This window comes from Prunus persica, chromosome G1, assembly GCF_000346465.2.
Source record: "Prunus persica cultivar Lovell chromosome G1, Prunus_persica_NCBIv2, whole genome shotgun sequence".
In the NCBI taxonomy this organism is placed as follows: Eukaryota; Viridiplantae; Streptophyta; class Magnoliopsida; order Rosales; family Rosaceae; genus Prunus; species Prunus persica.
The window spans coordinates 24,009,183-24,029,089 of NC_034009.1; the positions used below are offsets into that span (position 1 = coordinate 24,009,183).

The 19,907-nt window shown below is 38.1% G+C and overlaps 5 protein-coding genes across 5 annotated transcripts; 1 reads left to right on the forward strand and 4 right to left on the reverse strand.

Annotated features, from left to right (window-relative positions):
- Nucleotides 264-2,059, reverse strand: LOC109946841 (protein FAR1-RELATED SEQUENCE 5-like). Its single transcript, XM_020555858.1, has 3 exons — nt 1,171-2,059; nt 441-1,077; nt 264-357 (listed from the first exon to the last, which is right to left on the reverse strand). Exons 1-3 carry the CDS (start codon nt 2,057-2,059, stop codon nt 264-266), a joined length of 1,620 nt encoding a protein of 539 aa, XP_020411447.1.
- On the forward strand, nt 3,789-5,276 carry LOC18789907 (dr1-associated corepressor). Its single transcript, XM_007227173.2, has one exon. The coding sequence runs from the start codon at nt 4,064-4,066 to the stop codon at nt 4,994-4,996; it is 933 nt and encodes a 310-aa protein (XP_007227235.1). The 5' UTR covers nt 3,789-4,063; the 3' UTR covers nt 4,997-5,276.
- On the reverse strand, nt 6,312-10,203 carry LOC18793577 (65-kDa microtubule-associated protein 8). Its single transcript, XM_020555655.1, has 11 exons — nt 9,791-10,203; nt 9,480-9,683; nt 8,990-9,253; nt 8,670-8,882; nt 8,352-8,507; nt 8,119-8,278; nt 7,871-8,022; nt 7,682-7,769; nt 7,334-7,407; nt 7,150-7,224; nt 6,312-6,952 (listed from the first exon to the last, which is right to left on the reverse strand). Exons 1-11 carry the CDS (start codon nt 9,872-9,874, stop codon nt 6,629-6,631), a joined length of 1,794 nt encoding a protein of 597 aa, XP_020411244.1. The 5' UTR covers nt 9,875-10,203; the 3' UTR covers nt 6,312-6,628.
- LOC18788350 (ELMO domain-containing protein A) lies at nt 11,186-13,730 on the reverse strand. Its single transcript, XM_007227101.2, has 9 exons — nt 13,323-13,730; nt 13,065-13,138; nt 12,785-12,853; nt 12,531-12,646; nt 12,370-12,424; nt 12,136-12,256; nt 11,941-11,988; nt 11,734-11,828; nt 11,186-11,559 (listed from the first exon to the last, which is right to left on the reverse strand). Exons 1-9 carry the CDS (start codon nt 13,357-13,359, stop codon nt 11,461-11,463), a joined length of 714 nt encoding a protein of 237 aa, XP_007227163.2. The 5' UTR covers nt 13,360-13,730; the 3' UTR covers nt 11,186-11,460.
- On the reverse strand, nt 16,596-16,934 carry LOC109946843 (flavonoid 3',5'-methyltransferase-like). The gene has a single exon (XM_020555868.1). The coding sequence runs from the start codon at nt 16,932-16,934 to the stop codon at nt 16,596-16,598; it is 339 nt and encodes a 112-aa protein (XP_020411457.1).

Consider the following 19,907-nt stretch of genomic DNA (forward strand, 5'->3'; position numbering starts at 1 on the left):
TTCTTCACATAACTCAAAATTTCATACTTTATCAAATGTCTATGAAAATTTCTAAATAGGGAGAAGACGTAAAATTAACATGTGTCCAAATTTCATGCAAGAATGAAACCAAGCAAATTTTCATTTCAATTACCAGTGGACATAGTAAGACCTCATCGGTGGACATGAACAAAAAAACAATAATAATCAAAAACTGAATCTATAAAACTTCACCTGATCATTAATCTTCATAACAACCGGATTTCGTCTAATAGAAACATAAATCATTCAATTGGTCCGTGCATCCTGTCAAATTCGTCGAATAATGGGTCACTACGATCTATTGGAGTTGATTCGTCATTGTTCGACGGTGATGTCCTGCATAAACATCAAACACAAGCACATAAAAAATTTTCCTATTCAAATTTTAGATGTTATTATAAATAGTGTTAGCATCTTACGGTGTGTTCAAATTTCTTGGGCATTGTCTTCTATCATGACCAATGTGTCCACACTCTCGACAGTGTCTAATCCCTCGCTTCATTGCCTTTTCCTTTGCTCCCGTTACTCCTTTCGACCTTCCTTTGCACCTCACTCTCTTAGGGTCTTTCATATATTGTGTTTGAGAGCTGGACCCTCCAACTTCGTTATTACTTGGTCCATCCTTCAACAACTTCAACTTCACCTGCAAACTTTTTAGAGTCTCTGACAGTAGCTCACATCCTTCTTCACTCATTAATGCATCCTCAACCACATCTGAAGCAAGTCGAGACATTGTACACCGCTTTATTAAAAGACCAGGATCTGCACAGTCTTTAATTTCGTTGCCATTTGCATCTGACACCAATCCAGATTTCGCAGTTTTCTTCCACCTCTTCAAAATATATTTATCGGGCATATATTCAATCTGGTCCCTTCTGAACAATGCTAGGATGTGCTTGCAAATAATTCCAACAAATTCAAATCTTTTGCAGCTACACGATGCGTGGTCAGAATCTTTGACATATACGACTTCTGCTCTTGTTTCCCAATTTTTCCTTTCGCTCACGTTAAAGACAACTTTAGAAGCATCCTCTGTTTTGAGCTCTAGGAAACATGCTGTACTTTGTATTAGTTCTTGCTCAAACTTTTGAAACATTGTCCTTGTGTACAAGGTAGCCATTTGTTTGTTCATTGGCATCGGTAGAATACATTGAGCCACTTCAAATGCATCTACGTGATCAGCAACTAACTCCTTTTCACATTGATGAGAAAGTGCCCTCTCAAATCGTATTATGAAATCCATCAACGAATTTCTCCTTGATATGTATTGCTTGAAAAAACCATGAGAACCTTCTGCTCTTTGGCTGCTTGACATTCCAGCGGCAAAAAATTGTCGTGCGTAGGCTGGAACCCAAGATTCCCTTAAATCAAACATTGAACTTAGCCATGGATGGTCAGTCAAACCAGCCTTTGTAACCACAATATTCCATTTTGCATCAAACTCATCCTTATTGTCAGTATCCCATATGGCTTTCTGAAATTCACGCCAATACTCTTTATAAGCAGAATGTGGTAACTTAACAGAGAACTTTGATGTGATGTGCCATATGCAAAGTCGATGAAATGTAGTCGGGAAGGCTATTGAAATCGCTATGGCCATTGCCGCATCTTGATCTGTAATGATGGTTTTAGGTTCGCCACCTGGCATGACTTTCTTAAACTCCTCAAACATCCAAACAAACGACTCAGTCGTTTCCTTGCTCAAAAATGCGCATGCTAAGACAATTGTCTGACCATGGTTATTAACTCCCAACATTGGTGTAAATGTCAAGTCGTATCGATTCGTGTTGAATGTGGTATCGGATACAACAACATCTCCATAAAACCCATACGCCCGTCTAGAAGTTGCATATGCCCAAAAACATCGACTAAACCTGTCATGGCCATCTCCCTCAATCTTGAAATAAAAAGCCTCATTTTTTTTCTGTTCAGCCATAAAATACTCGGTCACTAGTTCAACATCGTGGTTCCTCAGCTTCCCATTCACACTACATTCAAGATTGTAGATATCTTTTTTGATAAAACCGATTTTATCCATTCCTCCGGATTGCACCTCGAAAATACTTACCTTCTGATGAATGGGAATATTAACTGAACCCAACTGTTTTGTGAGTACTTTTGTAGAATCTGAAATATGACGGTGTGATCTCAATAAATGCATTCTTTCTGAGGGTGTCATCTTATGATTGTGTCCCTCTGCAAAAAGAGAGATGGTATACTTCTTGCTCCCATTTGTCTTCACAACCACAATCTTAGCTTTGCAATTGCATCTACTTATTCCCCATTGTTTTTTTCTCTCCTGAGTTTCATCTCTCCTGTATGCACCTTGTTTGCAACATACAAATTCTTTCCTCAAAATCTCTTTCTTATTTTTCCCCCAAAAGCTGGAATGAAGTCGAATACCAAAGCCAGCCAAGAATGCATATCTATTATAGAAATTGTAAACGAGGTCAAGCGAGTCGAACTTCATCCCAACTGCTGGTGTTTCCTCATTTCTTACTTCAGGAATATAAACCCTCCCATTAGCTGTTGCACATTCATCACTCTCTGAGCCCCCAGACATTTTATCTACGTATATTATTGATCCACTTCTATATTACTGTATAGCAAATATTAATTCATTAATCAGTCATTACTGCATCATAACATATCAATGCATTCCACTTACACAAAACATTGCCCAAATTGACACAAAATACGCATAGCCTAACTTCCGATTACACAAAATGCAAGCAAAATTCAATAATAGTTACGTCATCTCTTGTGAAATAATCTGGAAAAAATAACATTAGAACCAACATGTTCAACTAAGAACACAAATGTAATTCAAACCACCAATTACAGAACTTCATCCAATATCCTCTCCAAATGCTTACTCCTAATGTCATTAAGCCTAAGTTTAGGATCTTTTACCTACATTTCATAATTTTCCACCCCCACCAAAAACAATCAACTAAGTATATTGAATATTCATAAGGAAATGACACATTATTGATTCCAAAAATGACGCATTATTGATGCCACAAATGACGAATTTCCCACCCTCACAAAAAATAAACCAAACCCAATAAAATCAATCCAGCAAGTGAACTTACCTCTCAAAATCAATCGAGAGCTCTGAAGTCAGTCAGCTTGAGAGAATGTAGTGGACATTAGAGAAGACTCTTTGGTATTTGAGACTCCATCTCTACCAAAATCGAGGAACAACTGCTACTCGGGCGTCTAGCTACAAAAAGAGATATGCTACTTTGCTTTCATCTGGAATCTTGTCAGCTGAATGAAAAAGAGAAGGGGTTTTCACTTGAGCCATAGAATCAAAACTAGGCAACAGCTAGGTAAGAGCCATTCTTAGTAATACCGAGGATACTATAGATCGCAAGCCTCCCAAGGAGCTAGTGACAATCGAGTGACTATAAGGTTTGGGAGATTTGGATCCTTCTAATTGTGGGTTTGCTTTACATTCAAAAACAGAGGATTGTGTTCTTCAGTTTTTCACAGGGAGGGAAAGAGGGGAAGATCTTCAACTGAAGTTGGGTTTCTAACGGGTTAGATTTCAACCCGATGCACCCTCTTTTAAAAACTCACCGTTGGATGAAATCCAACGATTCTTACATAACCCTTAAAAACACCCCTTATAACTTTCCACCCACTATAGAAGCTCCCAATTTGGAGTGGAATCAGACTAAACCAACCAATAATTAGATTTGGGCTTTCACTACTTTGATTTGATGGGCCATTTACTTTCTTTAGCCGTTACTATTTCATAAAATAAAAATAGAAAATAAAAATATCTTCTTGGCGGGAATGATATTTCACCTGGCGGGTACAAACGTTATGCCGAAAGCACCCTCGATTAAAATTCCAAACACCTCCGAACTTGATACGGCAAACAAAGTAATATAACCTCTAATACAAGTGCAATGTCGTCCTTCGAAAACATGATAACAGGGAATATTTCCCGCCATTTCAAAACCCTAACACAACATTTTCGTTTTTCGTTTTTCGATTACTCATTCCTGACCAGAGAGCGTCGCAACCATCAATGGCAGAAGAGCAGAACGCAGCACGAGAAGAAGAGAACGCAGAGCAAAGAGAAGAGAACGCAGAGCAAGCAGAAGAGAACGCAGAGCAAGAAGAAGAGAACGCAGAGCAAGCAGATGAGAACGCAGAGCAAGAAGAAGACGACGCAGAACAAGAAGAAGATAACTCAGAAAAAGCAGTAGAGAACGCAGCAGTGAAGGAAAAAGCGAAGGTAGCACAAGAAGAAGAGAACGCAGAACCGATCCGATCCGAAAATTCACAGATCCGACCCGAATTTCCGAATACTCGGGTGAAGAGGATAATGAAGCTGGACAGGGGCATCAACAAGGTAAATTCAGAAGCCTTACTCCTTGTATCGTGCTCCGCCCAGCTCTTCCTGGAGTTCCTGGCGGAGAGGTCGGCTGAGGTTGCGACGGAGAAGAAGCGCAAGATCGTGAAGCTCGAACACATGCGAGTCGCCGTCAAGAGGCATCGCCCGACCAGCGATTTCCTTTTGGATGAGCTCCCCGTGCCCTCTCAGCCGTCCGATCATCAGCCTACTGATCGAAGCAGCTCGCGCACCGTTTCCCATGCTCCAGCTCCGGCTAGACGAGATCGGAGCCGCTCTCGCGCCGTTTCCTATAAACCAGCTCCAGCTGGCACTCGCCGGATCGATCACTTCTTTCGGACAAAAGAAATCCCGATTCAGACCGAACAATCCCTAATTGAGACCGAGGAAGCCCCAATTGAGACCGAGGAAGCTTCAATTGAGATCGATGAAGCCCCCATTGAGACCGACGAAGGTCCAATTGAGACCGATGAAGCTTCAATAGAGACCGACGAAGCTTCAATAGAGACCGACGAAGCTTCAATAGAGACCGACGAAGCCCCAATTGTGACCGACGAAGGTCCAATTGAGACCGGTGAAGGGCCAATTGAGACCAACGAGTCCTAGATCTTCGTTCGTTCTTTGCCTGTCGTAAAGAAGCAAAATCATTTTGTTTGGTCAAGTTGTAATTGTGAGAAACCAATGGAAAATATCTGATGGACACAAGGAGATTAATTCCAATTTTTAATTATAATCAATTTTCTATTTTTCCTATGGATTTGATATTCATGATTGACCTAAGCACTGCAGTGAAGCTCCACGGCAATGGGGGGAAAATCTCTACCGTTCTGCTCCCAGCCCATGTATGTTTTTGTGTTGTTATTTAATGCAAAAGTTCTTTACTTTCTTTCTGGCTTCTGTTCATATCTCAAATGTTGCTTTCTTTCTAGTGCTCTAAATTTTTAATCCCTGCCCTGATTTCTCTTCTTCTTTTCTCTGTATTTTCCGTTTAGCATAAATGAAAAATATATCACTTATAACATTCCTTGCAATATTACATTGTTCAATCCATGATTAACATGCTTAATATTTTTTTACTTTTGCTAACTGTAGTTTTTGGTAGTAATAAGGAAACAACAATCCTAGAACTTATTTATTTGCATTTGCAATTACAATTGTCTAAATGCTCTAGACACTTCTGCCGGCACAGGGGTAATTCATAAATACATAGGCTCTTTAGCTGAAATGATAGCTGAACTTATTCTTCTGCATCGATCTATTAGCTGAAAGGATTATGAAATCAAAAACCAAAAGTGAGGGCATACCATATTAATTAATATGAGTGATGGAGTTCTGTTTTAATATGAACTTGCCTCTTGGCACGCAGAGGGTGTGCCAATTGGCCTTTTTTTTTTTTTTTTTTTCTTCTTCTTATCTTTTGTATTTATATTCTATTTTTAAAAAGGACTTTTTACAGTTTTTTGTTTTATTTTATTTATTTTTATTATAGGCTTAATTACTGTTTTACCCCTAGGAGCGGACGATTGGTCACAAGGAGATTACATAAGCAGCAGGAATGAACCTTTTTGGAAGACTGTTGAAGAGACGAGAAAAGTAGAAGGGCATGGTCTTGCATTGCTTACATTTCATTGATATTATATGCACTAAACCTGAAAACTAGATGAGTCATTTGTAGTATCAACTCCTAATGCATTCTGCTCCCGTGTATGTTTATATGTTGTTTAAATTAATGCAGAATTTGTTTACTTTCTTTCTGGCTTGTGTTCATATCCCAAATCAAATGTTGTTTTATAGTGCTCTAAATTTGTAATCACCCCTTGCCTTTCCTCGGCCTTCTCTTTACCTTTTCTTTCTCATTTTCCTTTTAGATTTGTTTTCTGATGCAATGTTTTTCAAACCCTGTTGAGATAAACACATCCTATGTTTTGGAAGTCTGATCAGTTTGTATATCACTTATAACATTCCTTGCAATATTACAGTGTCCAATCCATGATTTGGACAAAAGCTAACATGCTTAATATCAAACAACAATCCTAGAACTTATTTATTCGCCTTTGCAATTACAATTGCCTAAAATTCTAGACACTTCTGGTACAGGGGTAATTCATAAATACATAGGCTCTTTAGCTGATATGATAGCTGAACTTATTCTTCTGCATGATCTATTATGTCTTTCCGCACACACTTTCTGCCCCATGTTTCCCCACAGCACATGAAGGGTGACGAATCGGAGAACATTCAGGGAGATTGTGGGCCGGAAAATGTTGATACCACTGAAGCTGTTTCATCTCTGAGGTGAGAAACAAGGCCAGGTCGAGCAAACATCTTTTGTCCCCGTGCCTTCTTACCTTCCTTTATAAAGGATATGCCTTGAGTGCCTGAGTTTATGCTGTTTGGTCCCAATTGCTGAAGGCCCAGGGAAAGCCTTCTGTTTAGAGGTATGGCATTGCTAAAACCTCCATTCACACTTCTGGTTGAAGTTCGCCTTGCACTGGTGCTTGGCCTGGTAATAAACAAGTTTTCTTGCTCAACTGCTACTTGGCTTTGGACCTTCTTCATTTCCTGGAAGGAAAACTTGCGTCATCATGTTGGTAAAAATACACAGGCCAATGGGCCATTGTGGAATAAGGTGTGATTCTATTGAGTTTGTTGCAAATATCTGGGATGTCTTACCAGAAACAGACATAAAAATAAAAATGCAACACTTTCATATTCTGATGAATTGTGAACCTTTCATTTCATTGTCAAATAAAACTAACCCTTTGTCTTTGCTTATCCTCCTCCTTTTCCTGCCTTAGCACATTATACTCTTCCAACATTGCTAGGAGAGGTACCTGCATGTATTATATTAGTGTCTTCATCAGATGCTCAACACAAATCGGCAATTAAGAATCAAATAAGAGAAGATTGTTGTACAGTATCACAGAACAATAAGTTATGTACCTCATCATACAAGAAAGTTTTCTTTCTTTCCTCTTCCCAACTCTTAGTGTTTGCTATTAGCAAATCCACCAAAGCTGCATTTTTGTGGCATTGTGAGCAAACTTACTTATCTTTATTAGTTGTCATTAAACCATATGATGTGAAAACATTGCACATGCATTTAGATTTTTCTTTTTTCTTTGATTGATGTTTAAGGAGAATACTGCTACTCATCCAGCCAATGATATTCTTTATTAGCATTACATAGTGTTTGAATATAATCTTTGAGTTCTGCACCTCTTATGTATGACAATCCTGCTTCATGTTGGGTGTGAATGCATATAGCTAAGAAACAGTTCTTAATTTTACCTGGGATTTTGTTGACTAATACTCGGGCGCGTTCTGCACGTCTCAGGTTCTTGTGTGCACCTCTGCTGACCGAGTACCGGTTCTCGTCCTAAAAAAGGTACTTTTGATTAGTAACTGTGAAGTGTATGTGTGTAATTATAAATATAGGAGCCAAGTACAAATGTAGATCCATGCGTGTGAAATACTGACTCTGCTGTATTCTTCCAACCAACGCTCCTCATCACGTGCTAGCATCCACTTTTCCACCTTTTCCATGATAGTCATTCTACTAGAAGCTTCTTCTTTTGCTCTTGATATCTGTTGATCCATGCTCATGAGAAGATCTGCATGGTCAATCTCCCCTGTCGTACATTTAGGTCAATTTACAGGCTACTCTATCTTTAAACAAGGAAAATCATCTCACTTATTACAAATAAACGCAAATCACTGAACCACACCAGAGTTAATGAGGTTAATTAGATTATCAGTCTCTGACTGCAAGGGAATCTCCATGTGTGATTTATTGCATATCTCCTTGAGCTCATTCTGTTTCTTGAAAAATAGTTCTTTCATCTTGCTTGCTTTTAAGTGATCCAATCTCCTGACTTCAGCTTCGGCCTATAAAAAGACTTTGAAAATTGTTATTTGTCTTTTTTGATAAAATGAAGTGCCATCAAAATTTTATACTTACCTGCTGGATTATGTTTAGGGTTAGGCTTCCTGGATCTGATACTTCTGCTGATGAGAGTGATAATAAGCCAGTAACATGGGAAAACGATTGACGATCTTTATAGGGTGTGTCCATGAGATTCCATAAGTTTGTCAATGCTTTGCCAAGATGGTGAAGCTGAAAAAGTATATGCAGAAATATATCATACTGATGCTTCATCTAACAAAAGTATAACTAAGACATGGTGAGTATATCTGTTTTGCAGAAACCTAGGTGGCAGGCCTTGACAATTAATTTTGCTCAAATGAATACTGATACAACTGCATAGCTAATTATCACCTTATCAAGTCGTTTTTGCTTTTCTTCATCTAGAGATTCCACCGTGCTGTTAAGCTTAGCCAAAATACTGTTGCTTATGTTTTTGGTTATCCCACATAAGTCATTTAAGCTTGGATGAACCTTGGTGATGACCATGGAGGAGTCTGTTCCTAATATTGAAGACAATTTGTGGACTGCATCTATATATTGTTCCACCCTCATGAGCCTTTCATTCTGCAAGACCAACAAAATAACTTAAAAAGGGATTTGGATGATCATCATTTAGGACAGACTATTGATTGATTCTCCACAAAACAATTTCTGAAGTACAGTTATGGTACCTTCTCGTTGCGGAGTCTTTGTAGCTCTGTCTGATACTCCTCTAGTTTCTTCAAGGATAGATCATTCTCATTCACCATGATATCTGATGATAAGTCATCATATTCTGATTCCGATTGACCTGCTATTTCTGCAGAAATTTTCTGAATTTGCCCTTGTACAGTTCGGAACTGATTCACCCTTTCTTCTTTCCTCAATCTCATTTCCCTCAAAGCCGGCGTGATTGAATCTAGCTGCTCTTTCAGTGTTCCCGCCATTTTTTCTGGCTGGTGTTAATCATGCGAGTAAGAATTTTTAATATTTATAGTTAAGACCTCGCATGAAAATTCGAATATATATGCGCTTCAAATCTAACTAGAAGACTGCCAAATGATTCTAGAAGTAAATCCTCACTATTAACGTACGAATTTGGCTTCTGCTTTAACATGCATCCTATGTTTATGGCCATTCTAATCTACTGAGTTTACCGGGATTGATAAATAAGCAACCTACCCGTCCAGGGAGAGATCGTTCATCAAGGGACAAAAGAAGATGGGTAAATTCAGCCTCAGCTTCTGCCAACTCCTGGTGCAGGCGAGCTCTGGATGTATTTGCAGCGTCAACCTTCTTCCGATAAACCTCTAGGCATTCCTGTTCTAGGTCCAGCAGTACCTTCTCCCTTTCAAAGTGATCTTGTCCAACTTCATTCCAAATCATCTGTCCATTCACATTGAAGAACAGAAAAACCAAAAAAAAACAAAAATTCCAGAATGAGAACAATTCAAAGCCGTTAGTTATCTGATAAAACTAGAAGAAAATCTTGCCTGCAGTTCTTGAAGCAGGTATCCACATGAAGTTTCGAGAAGATTGGAGCTTCGCATTCCTATCGGTGTTTGAAATGAACCCATCTGAATATGGTTCCTTCAGAGAAACTCAGGCTGCAGATAAGGTTACTTCCTTGACATGCAGCAGCTAAGTTAAGGGGGCAGTGTTGAAAGAGTGGAAAGAGAAAGAGTGGGAAGTTCCTTGTTAAGCACCCAATGGCTGAGAGAGGGGGGCAGTGTGTGTGTTCTGGTGGACCTCTGGGTGTGAGTTTTGCTTAAAAGACAAGGGTGGCAAAGGTAGGTAATGCCCAAGCTTTCGGTTCAAGGATCAGCAGTTCATTTAGAACCTTGAGCTTTTTGTGACTTTCCCTTTCCCTTTCCCTTTCCCTCTCCCTCTCCCATTATTTGAATTTAAACTTGGAATTCTTTTAGTTAGGGTCTCTTATTCAGAGATTTGTGTACACCTATTTTGCACCACACTGACCAGCCTTTGACTTCATTCTTAAGCAATATATCATATGTACCTTGGCGAATAAGAATACGGTTCTGCCTTCATTTTTAGAATGTGGATTTCATGCTTTATTTTGGCTTCAAACTTGGATAGTAATTAATAATATTTGATTAACTTCATCTGGAAAACTTGGATAATCTGATGTGTTAATCTAATCTTTCACTTGTTGGGGTGGCCCATTAGCCTTTTGATTGGTAAATTATTTAATTATACTAATGTCTGATTAACGCTGAGTTTATGGTTGAGAGTCGGTATAACTAGAGACAAATTAGCAGGTAACATTTTTCTCTCTGTCCGAATGGATGAGAAAATTGAACTTCACTAACCTGCATTAGGTATGGGATTAAATTCTTAATAGGATCATTACCATCTGACTTAGGGCTTAATTGCAAAATCATCTACAATAAAGGGTTCTACCTTGTTCACGTTTGCAATAGGCATTATAAAGCTTATCTTATCATAGTCTGGCAAATCTTTGTCTTGCAAAGAGGATAAGATACCAAGAGTAGCTGTGACCCAAAGGCCAAAGGTGGCATAAAGTGAGCAACCCAATCTCTCTCTCTCTCATATTAGGCAAAACTGGAGTTGCCAGCCGTCAGTCAAGAATTTGGGAAATCAAATTGAGGAGTATTTTGTTCTACTCCACATGAAATTTTGAAAATGGTTTTTTTTTTTTTTTTTTTTTTTTTTTTTTTTTCAATGGTAGAAAAATAACAGGAAAAAACCTACAAATTGCAGACATCGGTCACATGGATCTCTTAAAGAAAAACTCAAATAGGTATCTGTCCAGACAGATCTAAACAATGAATGACAATTTTTTGAAGGCGTCATATTCAATTTGATATCCCAAGATGGCTACGCAAGGAGAAAAGGATCATAAAAAATAGGGCAAAATGCAAAGCCCCAATGGGAAGAAGAAATCAAATTTATATGGGATTAACTTTCCATATATACTCCAACTTTGAATTCATATGAAGTTATGAACATTGAACACATATCATATAAGCTTTCAATCGTAAATAATATAATAAAATAATCAATTAATTAATTTCCTTTCCTCAACCCTTGACCACAATTCTCATAAGCTCCTCAAAGTGAAAATGATTGTACAATTTTGAGGTCAGTCATTTCTGTGTGCTTCTAGCTTTGGTTACTGTCGTCAGCAAAGAAGGCTGTAAGATGGCATGTCTTCAATCCGGAAGACATCATCCATTAGCAGTTCCCTCTCCAACTGAGCTCGAGTGGATTTCAAAACATCCTGTAACACACACATACACACTTCAATCAGATTGATTCAAAACCCTTTTGAATTGATCACTCAGCAGCAGAAGAGGCCTCAGCCTCAAGCATCATAAAGCTTTAACCAAAACTATATGAAGATCCTAAAAATTCTCAACAGACATAATTTATAAAGATGAAGGATTCTTCTCACATTGAACTCCATGTATGTAGCATTTCTCTCAAGCCACTGCTTGTCCATAACCATGAAAGCCACGCAATAAAGCAAGTCAAAGGACCACTCATTTTCTGAAATGACATCAAAAAATAACAAGAAAGCCATAAAAAACTTATGGTTCAATTAATTTGTATGCTTCAATTCGAAGCAGTAACTTAATTGGATGCGATTTCGGGCTCTTACCTAACAACATTTGTAAGAAAACTGCTCTGATGAAAGTCCTGGGTTTTGCTGCCAAACAAACAAGCATGATGAGCTATCTCTCCAAAGAAGAAAACAAAGCTTGCAGATTGGCCGATTCTAGAGAAACAGAAAAACTTTAAGTTTTCATTTGTAAAATGGACAAGATTTGATCTAATATCCTAAGTTGTAACTTACTGGCTTCAAGGTCAAGCATTTGCATGATCATGAATGTGATATTTACACCAGCAACAGCAAACGGATATTCCCAAGCGGCCGGCTTTCCTCCCTGCTTTTTCAATAGGCACTGGAAAGATGTCTGCAACAATACATATGTATCAAGCTCTCCGTTTTTTGATTATATGGGAAGAGGAGAAAAGCTACTTCTTAATGTTTGTAGCTTTCTATTTAGACATCTAAGTAATGTCTTACCGAAAACGTCTTTGCAAAGAACAACAGGTTCTCCAAAGAAATGAAACCAGCACCTCTGTCAGGTAGAGAATCCGAACTAACCAAGTAAGAGCCAGCACAAACTGACAGAACAAATTTGACCGCAAAATCTGGGACAACAGATGAGGTTTAAAGAAGACAACCTGAAATCAGTAGATGGATCTCTTCCCTGCCATCCCATCTCTTTCCATTGATCCGATATCAACCCTTGAAGCTCTTGACCAGGATACGTAGCATACCAAAGAGCTCTCAATGCTTCCTGTCCTCATCAAAATATTTTTTTTCTTAACAACTAAGTTTAAGAAAACAATTACCAAAGAAACATTTGAACATGTCATTTGAGAACATTTTATTTGTAAATGCTCAAGCATACAAAGATTTCAAATGAACATTGGACCTGGTGATCTGGCCTAGCAGCATCAAAGTAAACCTTCATTCGGCGCTTCAACCGTCGCATTCTTTCTTCCTGCAAGTTTCCAAATACATCTGTAATATTATAGAGTGACATGAAATAACATCATAGAAAGAACTAGAGAAACAGAAGGATCTCAAACCAGCAAAAAACAAACTCTACTGAATTACTACCAAGAAAATAATTCTAATTGGTCTATTGCTACAATTTGAGGTGATACAGATTATGCACAATGGAGACAGCAAAAAGAACATGTAATACTTGCCTGAAGGGGTGTCAAGTTCATGCAGATCCGTTGATAATTTCCCTTTCGCTTGAAGCAAACACATGTTGCATCAGCTGCATAAAACAACCAGCAGAGTTCCTAGCTAGTTTAAACTTTAACTTTCAATCAATTGATTTCACAGTAAATTGATTGATCACCATGTGTATTCGTTCTATCTCTCTAACACCAGAAATTACACAAATCAAAACATTGACACAAACAGAGCAGAGCAGGGCAGACAAAATCTTAGCAACCTACCTGGCAGTAGCACACGATCCACTAGAAAGCATTTCATAACAGCAACGTAGTCTTCCACCAGTTTTCCTTGTTCCAGTGAATTCCAGTTTCAATGATTAAGACCAGTTTAATGTCTGGGATTTCGTGAAAATAACTCCTTCATTATTATTATAATAACCAAGTATTAAAAACACTAGTTTCTTTTCAAATTCTCACAGACCCCATCTACCAAAAACCAAGTCAAAATGACAGTCCAAATAAATGTCCAACTTAGTAGTATAATAATATAGTTGTATTATTTGTCTGTACATGCATGCACATCTTTCATCTACTTATTTTCCTCAGGAAGATAGTCTAAACTAGTTCAAATTATTCTAATCTCTGGAATTAAAACATCGAATTCAATGAAACGAAATACGAACTGGCATAATCCACAACTGCACACATCTTTGATATTCAGAGAGTGCGTACGTGTACCAGAGTGTGTGCTGTGTCGTGTGATGGCCGACAAATATACTAACAGGCGCTGAGATGGGACATGAAACCGCATCCGGCCACGTGGGCGACATATGGTGTTCATGTGATCCGACATCAATATGGTCGGAAACCTATAGAGGTGGATGGAGAGCCATAGGCCCAACATATAAAACACAAACAAGAAATACAATTTGTATTTATTTACTAGTATCAAAGTATTACGCATATTATTGTAACAAAAAAAAAGAAAGTATTACGCATATTATATTATTTGCTTTGGTTCTGTGTACCTGCTACTTCCACGTATTTTACTTCGTGCCAATGGACCACAAGAGATGGGCCTTACACAATGTGGACCCACCTGAGTTAGATGGCCAATGATTTCTTCCATGACTAATGAAATTATTTGACTAAGAGCAACTCCACCCATTTGTCCTTTGCCATGACAAGGGGGGACTATAGCAGTTACTATTCATGTGAATAGTGGTTGCCTTTGCAAAAAGTAATGTATATTTCCATCAGTTGCCATGACAAAGGGTAAATACTATTCATTTTTTTTGTTTTTTTTCACAAATTTGTTTACCTAAACAATAAATTTGGATAATATTTTCAGATAAGATTTTTGGGTTCGTACGTGTCTATATTTATTATAAAATTCATATCTCAATCGGATGAAATTTTCAGATAAGATGATAAATAAAAATACAATTTAAAAGTGAATAAAATATTGAGTAAAAAGTGAATAATAGTAGAAGTAGAAGAAAATGTATGAGGATTTAGTGTTGAAAGTGAAAAGTATTAGTAAGTATTTATAGAAAAAAAACTTTCAGAATTTTTTGGTGTTTTTTTAAAAAAATTTCGAATTTTTTTTCATAATTTTATAGCAAAAAAAAAGCCCAACCGTTGGATTGGAGGAGAGCAAGAGATCGAAGCGCCCAGACAACGACACATGTCTTCTAGCTGTTGGTGGAGCGCAGGGCTGACATCAACGCACGCTGACGTCATCTCCCCCCTGGGGCTGCAGATCGAGCGAGACTTGCCTTCGTGGGTCCCACATCCAGCCAAGGCAAAGTGGCCCGCTAGAACTAGATTTTTCACTTGGCCTCCCCCCAGCCTCGGGCTTGGGCTCCTCGGTGGAGTTGCTCTAATGGGAATCATTGTGGGCATTTTTTTCACACTGAATTAGTTTCTTTTGGTGAATAGTATTGGGTTAGATTGGATAACTCTTTATATTTAAAGCATGTTAAAGGAAGAAACAAATTTTTTTTGTCCAAGTTGCAAGTAGAAGATGAATTATTCATGAAGAAAACTTACTCACCTAATCCTCGCAAAATAGTAGGATAGCAACACCTTATAACGATGAATTATTCAGAATTTTTTGGTATTTTTTTAAAAAAAATTCGAATTTTTTCATAATTTTATAGCAAAAAAAAAAAGCCCAGCCGTTGGATTGGAGGAGAGCAGGAGATCGAAGCGCCCAGACAACGACACATGTCTTCTAGCTGTTGGTGGAGCGCAGGGCTGACATCAACGCACGTTGACGTCATCTCCCCCCTCGGGCTGATGTCGGGTGAGACTTGCCTTCGGGCCAGCCGGTCTTCGTGGGTCCCACATCCAGCCAAGGCAAAAGTGGCCCGCTAGAACTAGATTTTTCACTTGGCCTCCCCCCAGCCTCGGGCTTGGGCTCCTTGGTGGAGTTGCTCTAATGGGAATCATTGTGGGCATTTTTTTCACACTGAATTAGTTTCTTTTGGTGTATAGTATTGGGTTAGATTGGATAACTCTTTATATTTAAAGCATGTTAAAGGAAGAAACAAATTTTTTTTGTCCAAGTTGCAAGTAGAAGATGAATTATTCATGAAGAAAACTTACTCACCTAATCCTCGCAAAATAGTAGGATAGCAACACCTTATAACTTATTTCCCAAATGGAAATCATTCACCTATACTTTCACTTTCAACATACTTTAGATTTAATGACTTATCCAATCTAATCTTACGCACCAAACGAGAATACGCGGCTTAATAAGAGCTCTGCCCACATGTTAGCTATAAAAGGCGGACATGACAAATGCTAAGATGAACTTTGATTTGATGTCTTTGGAAGGTATCAAGCATTGAACCCACTTTTTCTTTTATGTTTTTCTTTTGGGTATAAAAATGCAACCCAAAGGACATTGACCCAAATTAATAAGCTATTACCCACTTTGGATTCAAATAGGTTTATTGGGCTCATGTCAAATAGGCCTAATCTCTACTAAACGAGATATTGAGTAATTCTATTAACACCCAACTCGTCTCTTTGGACACCCATCATCTTATTATTTTTCTTAATTGGTTTGAAGTTTAGAAACTTAGAAATGTGTACGAGAATGCAGGCTCATGTTCAACAAGTACATTCTTATGCATTATCATGTTTAACAAGTGCATTATTAGTCTGACGCTTAGACATGAACTTTCTATGTAGAGGTTAATCATACTTTGCCTCTTTAAACAACTTCCAAATATTAGACATACATAGAAGTTTCATTTCTGAAAAATTCATTTTGGGTACCGAACGGGCCATGAGGAGGAAACATACTATGAACACTTAGCTCATCAAATCCCAAAAGGCAAGGCAACCACATAGATCTCCTCCACACCAACACATCATATAAGCAAAACCTAGTTTTTGAAGATAAGATGATGTTCACCATTTTAATTACCACAGATGGGTAAATCAAACTGTCTTATTTTATTTTATTTATTAGATAAACAACACCACCACCACCAACAACAACATGATTGGAGTTTGTTTCATATAGTTAACACTATTATCCTAATAGAGACGCCTGCAGAGGGTGAGTCCATCTCTAATGGAAACAAGAGTTAACTTGATGCGATCGTCGGCGGCAAGAAAGCTGTTGATTGGCAGCAAATGCTTTCTGTCTTCCCTTTCAAATTCCTCCACATTCTCCTCAGCTTCTGCCTCTGCAATTTCGAGCCTTACTCCTCCATCTCTTCCCATTTTCCCTTCTGTCGTGCAACCCAGGAGCCTGACGAAGCTTTCGTCAAGTTGCTGAAAATATACTAAAGCCACCCATGCTTCTATCTTCTTCCTCTCTTTCTGATCGAAGGCAAGCAACCATGTCAAGAGAGAGCAAGCATCACCTCTCATCTCTGGAACCCTTCGATTTCAAGCCTTGTTCTTCCATTGCTTCCCATTTTCTCCTCTGATAAGCCATTCCAGAGCCTGACGAAGCTTTCGTCAAGCTACTGGTAAATTACCCAAAGCACCTGTTCATCCACCTTAATCTCTCTCTCTCTCTCTCTCTCTCTCTCTCTCTCTCTCTCTCTCTCTCTCTCTCCTCAGCAAACCCTCACGAAATCATTACTTCAAGCCTCTGTTCCTCATAAGAAACCCAAGCCTTCTCTCTCTATTGCTAAACTCGTGAATGCTCAGCTCTCATGCCACAAGCTTCTCATGCCAAGCCCAAGAATTTATCTGTAAACGACTGTTGGTTTCATTGGTGAAGAAGACCAGAGTGTTTTCTAAGGCTTAGCTACCTTTTCGAGACACTCTTGGGGTCTGATCCTTGAACTCAGACAGAGGGGCAACTTCACCTGTTTCTCTTTTTTGGCAGCCCAAGCCCATTCGTCAGGCTGCTAGAATAAAAATACCCTCTACAAAGGACAAATTACATAAAACCCTCAAAACTATAGGGTCATTTTTAAGTTCATACTCAATTTTAGAGACATTTACGAGTACATGCTCAAACTCCCGGAAACCCTACAATTTACCTCATTCGTTAGCCAAACCATTAGTTAATCTGTTGAATGCTGATGTGGCATTTATGGGACCTATTTTTTAATTGACGTGGGGTTTCACGTGGAAAAAAAACAAATAAAAAATTTATTTTTAAAATTATTTTAAAAAATTAAACATATTAAATTAAAAATTAAAAATCTTACCCATATTCTCTCTCTCTCTCTCTCTCTCTCTCTCTCTCTCTCCCGATTTCTTCCCCCTTCCTCCCAATTTCTTCTCCCCTCCCCCCCCCCCCCCCCCCCCCCCATACTTGATGCTATACCCGCATAACACCATATACGGGCATTCTTTTCAAGTGAACTCATAAATAGCCCAGATTTTTTTGGATACGCGGACTTTGGAAATTTATATGATTTACATAGAAATAGTTCACTGGAAATATATTTACTTACTCAATTAAGGAATTTTTGATGGCTACATCCTCCACTCACTCTGAAAGATTTTCCTTCCAAAAGATAGTCATGAAGTTATCAGGGGGAGTGTCCAGAAGTATGCTACACGGATTAATGTACTCTTCTTTCTTCCATCAGTTTTCTACCTCACTGGGTTTTTCTCCTAGCAAGATTTTATTGAGGCAACAATATGTTACATGGTGGTCTCCAAAGGGGAGTGTTATAAAGAAAGGAAGTGGAGCCCACCAATGAAGACTGGAGATGCATTGTCTGCCAATTCCTCTGCACATTCACATGTTGGAGACTGCACATCCATGGGAAACTATCAACTTTGCCTATAAAAAGGCTTCATCCTTCCCTTGCATTAGACCCCCAACTGGGAGAAGAAAGGGAGTTAGGCAGAGAAGAAGGAAGGAAGAGAAGGATAGAAAGAGAGTGAGAGGAGAGGAAAAGGAGAGCAGAAAGAAATTCTCAAAGAGAGAAAAATCTGTGAGCCACATATATTGTAAACACTAAAGTTGTAGCCCTATTATTCTATATAGTGGAAAAGTTACTGCTACTGTTCTCCAAGGACGTACGCATGGCTGAACCTCCTTAAATATTGTATCTCATTTACTTTACGTGCAGCTTAATATACCCGCATATATAGTTAATTTTACAACAATATATATATGGGGGCGGATCCGTGGCACTACATTTTTTACACAAGTTTTGACACAATTTTTAGGCCATTAGATTACTCCACTTTCAATGGTTGAGATTAAATATTACATGGCAAGTAGTTTTAATTTTTTTTAAATAGACAATCATTAATTTTATTTTCTCTCTCCAACCTTTTTGCTGGAAGACGTAATCTCTCTTGCCTCTTTAATCTCAAATATTTATTAAGGTCTAATAAATAAAGAATCTCACCAAAAACTAAATGCCCAAACTACAATCCCACATTCCCACGCCTCTCTCTCTCTCTCTCTCTCTCTCTCTCTGTGTGTGTGTGTGCAGCGTACAACCTAGGGTGTTGAGGCCATTTGAAGAAACACTCATTTTAGACAGCCCAGCAAAGACACCAGCTAGAAGAAAGAAAAAAACAATTCATAAACTGTAATTCCATATATTAATCCACAGGTAATCCATCTTTTTTCTAAAACCAACCCCAAAGAGGGAGGAGGTTGAAGAAAGTGGTGTGGCATCAAATTTTCTCTTTGTATTCTCTCCCTATTAATCACAAAAAAAAAAAAAAAACAGTAATAGTCAAAATTTTCATACATGAGAAGATTAAAATCCCTAAATCAAATCCTGAAAATAAGAAATCCTACCAACAATTTGAAACAAATTGAAATGAATAGCTTACTCATAGATACCTAAGAAATACACTTAATCCCCTTGGAAACTATTAATTCTTTAAAATCCTAATCTAGAGGTCCTAGTTTAATTCCAACAAAAAATAAAATGAAAATAAACCAAATCTGATGAAGAAAATCGAAAATTGAAATATCAACCTGGAGCAAAGCTTTCTTCCCGACGAAGAAGGCAAAAATTGCGAGAGAGAGGAGAGAGAGAGAGAGAGAGAGAGAGAGAGAGAGAGAGAATGTGGGATTGTGGTTTGAGCATTTAGTTTTTGGTGAGATTATTTATTAGACCTTAATAAATATTTGAGATGATTAAAGAGGCCAGAGAGATTACGTCTTCCAGCAAAAAAGTTGGAGAGAGAAAAAATTTCTTTTATTTTTATGAGAGAGAAAATAAAATTAATGATTGTCTATTTTAAAAAATTAAAACTACTAGCCATGTAATATTTAATCTCAACCATTGAAAGTGGAGTAATCTGATGGCCCAAAAATTATGTCAAAACTTGTGTAAAAAATATAGTGCCACGGATCCGCCTTATATATATATATATATATATATATACACAGAGAGCTTCCATTGAGGG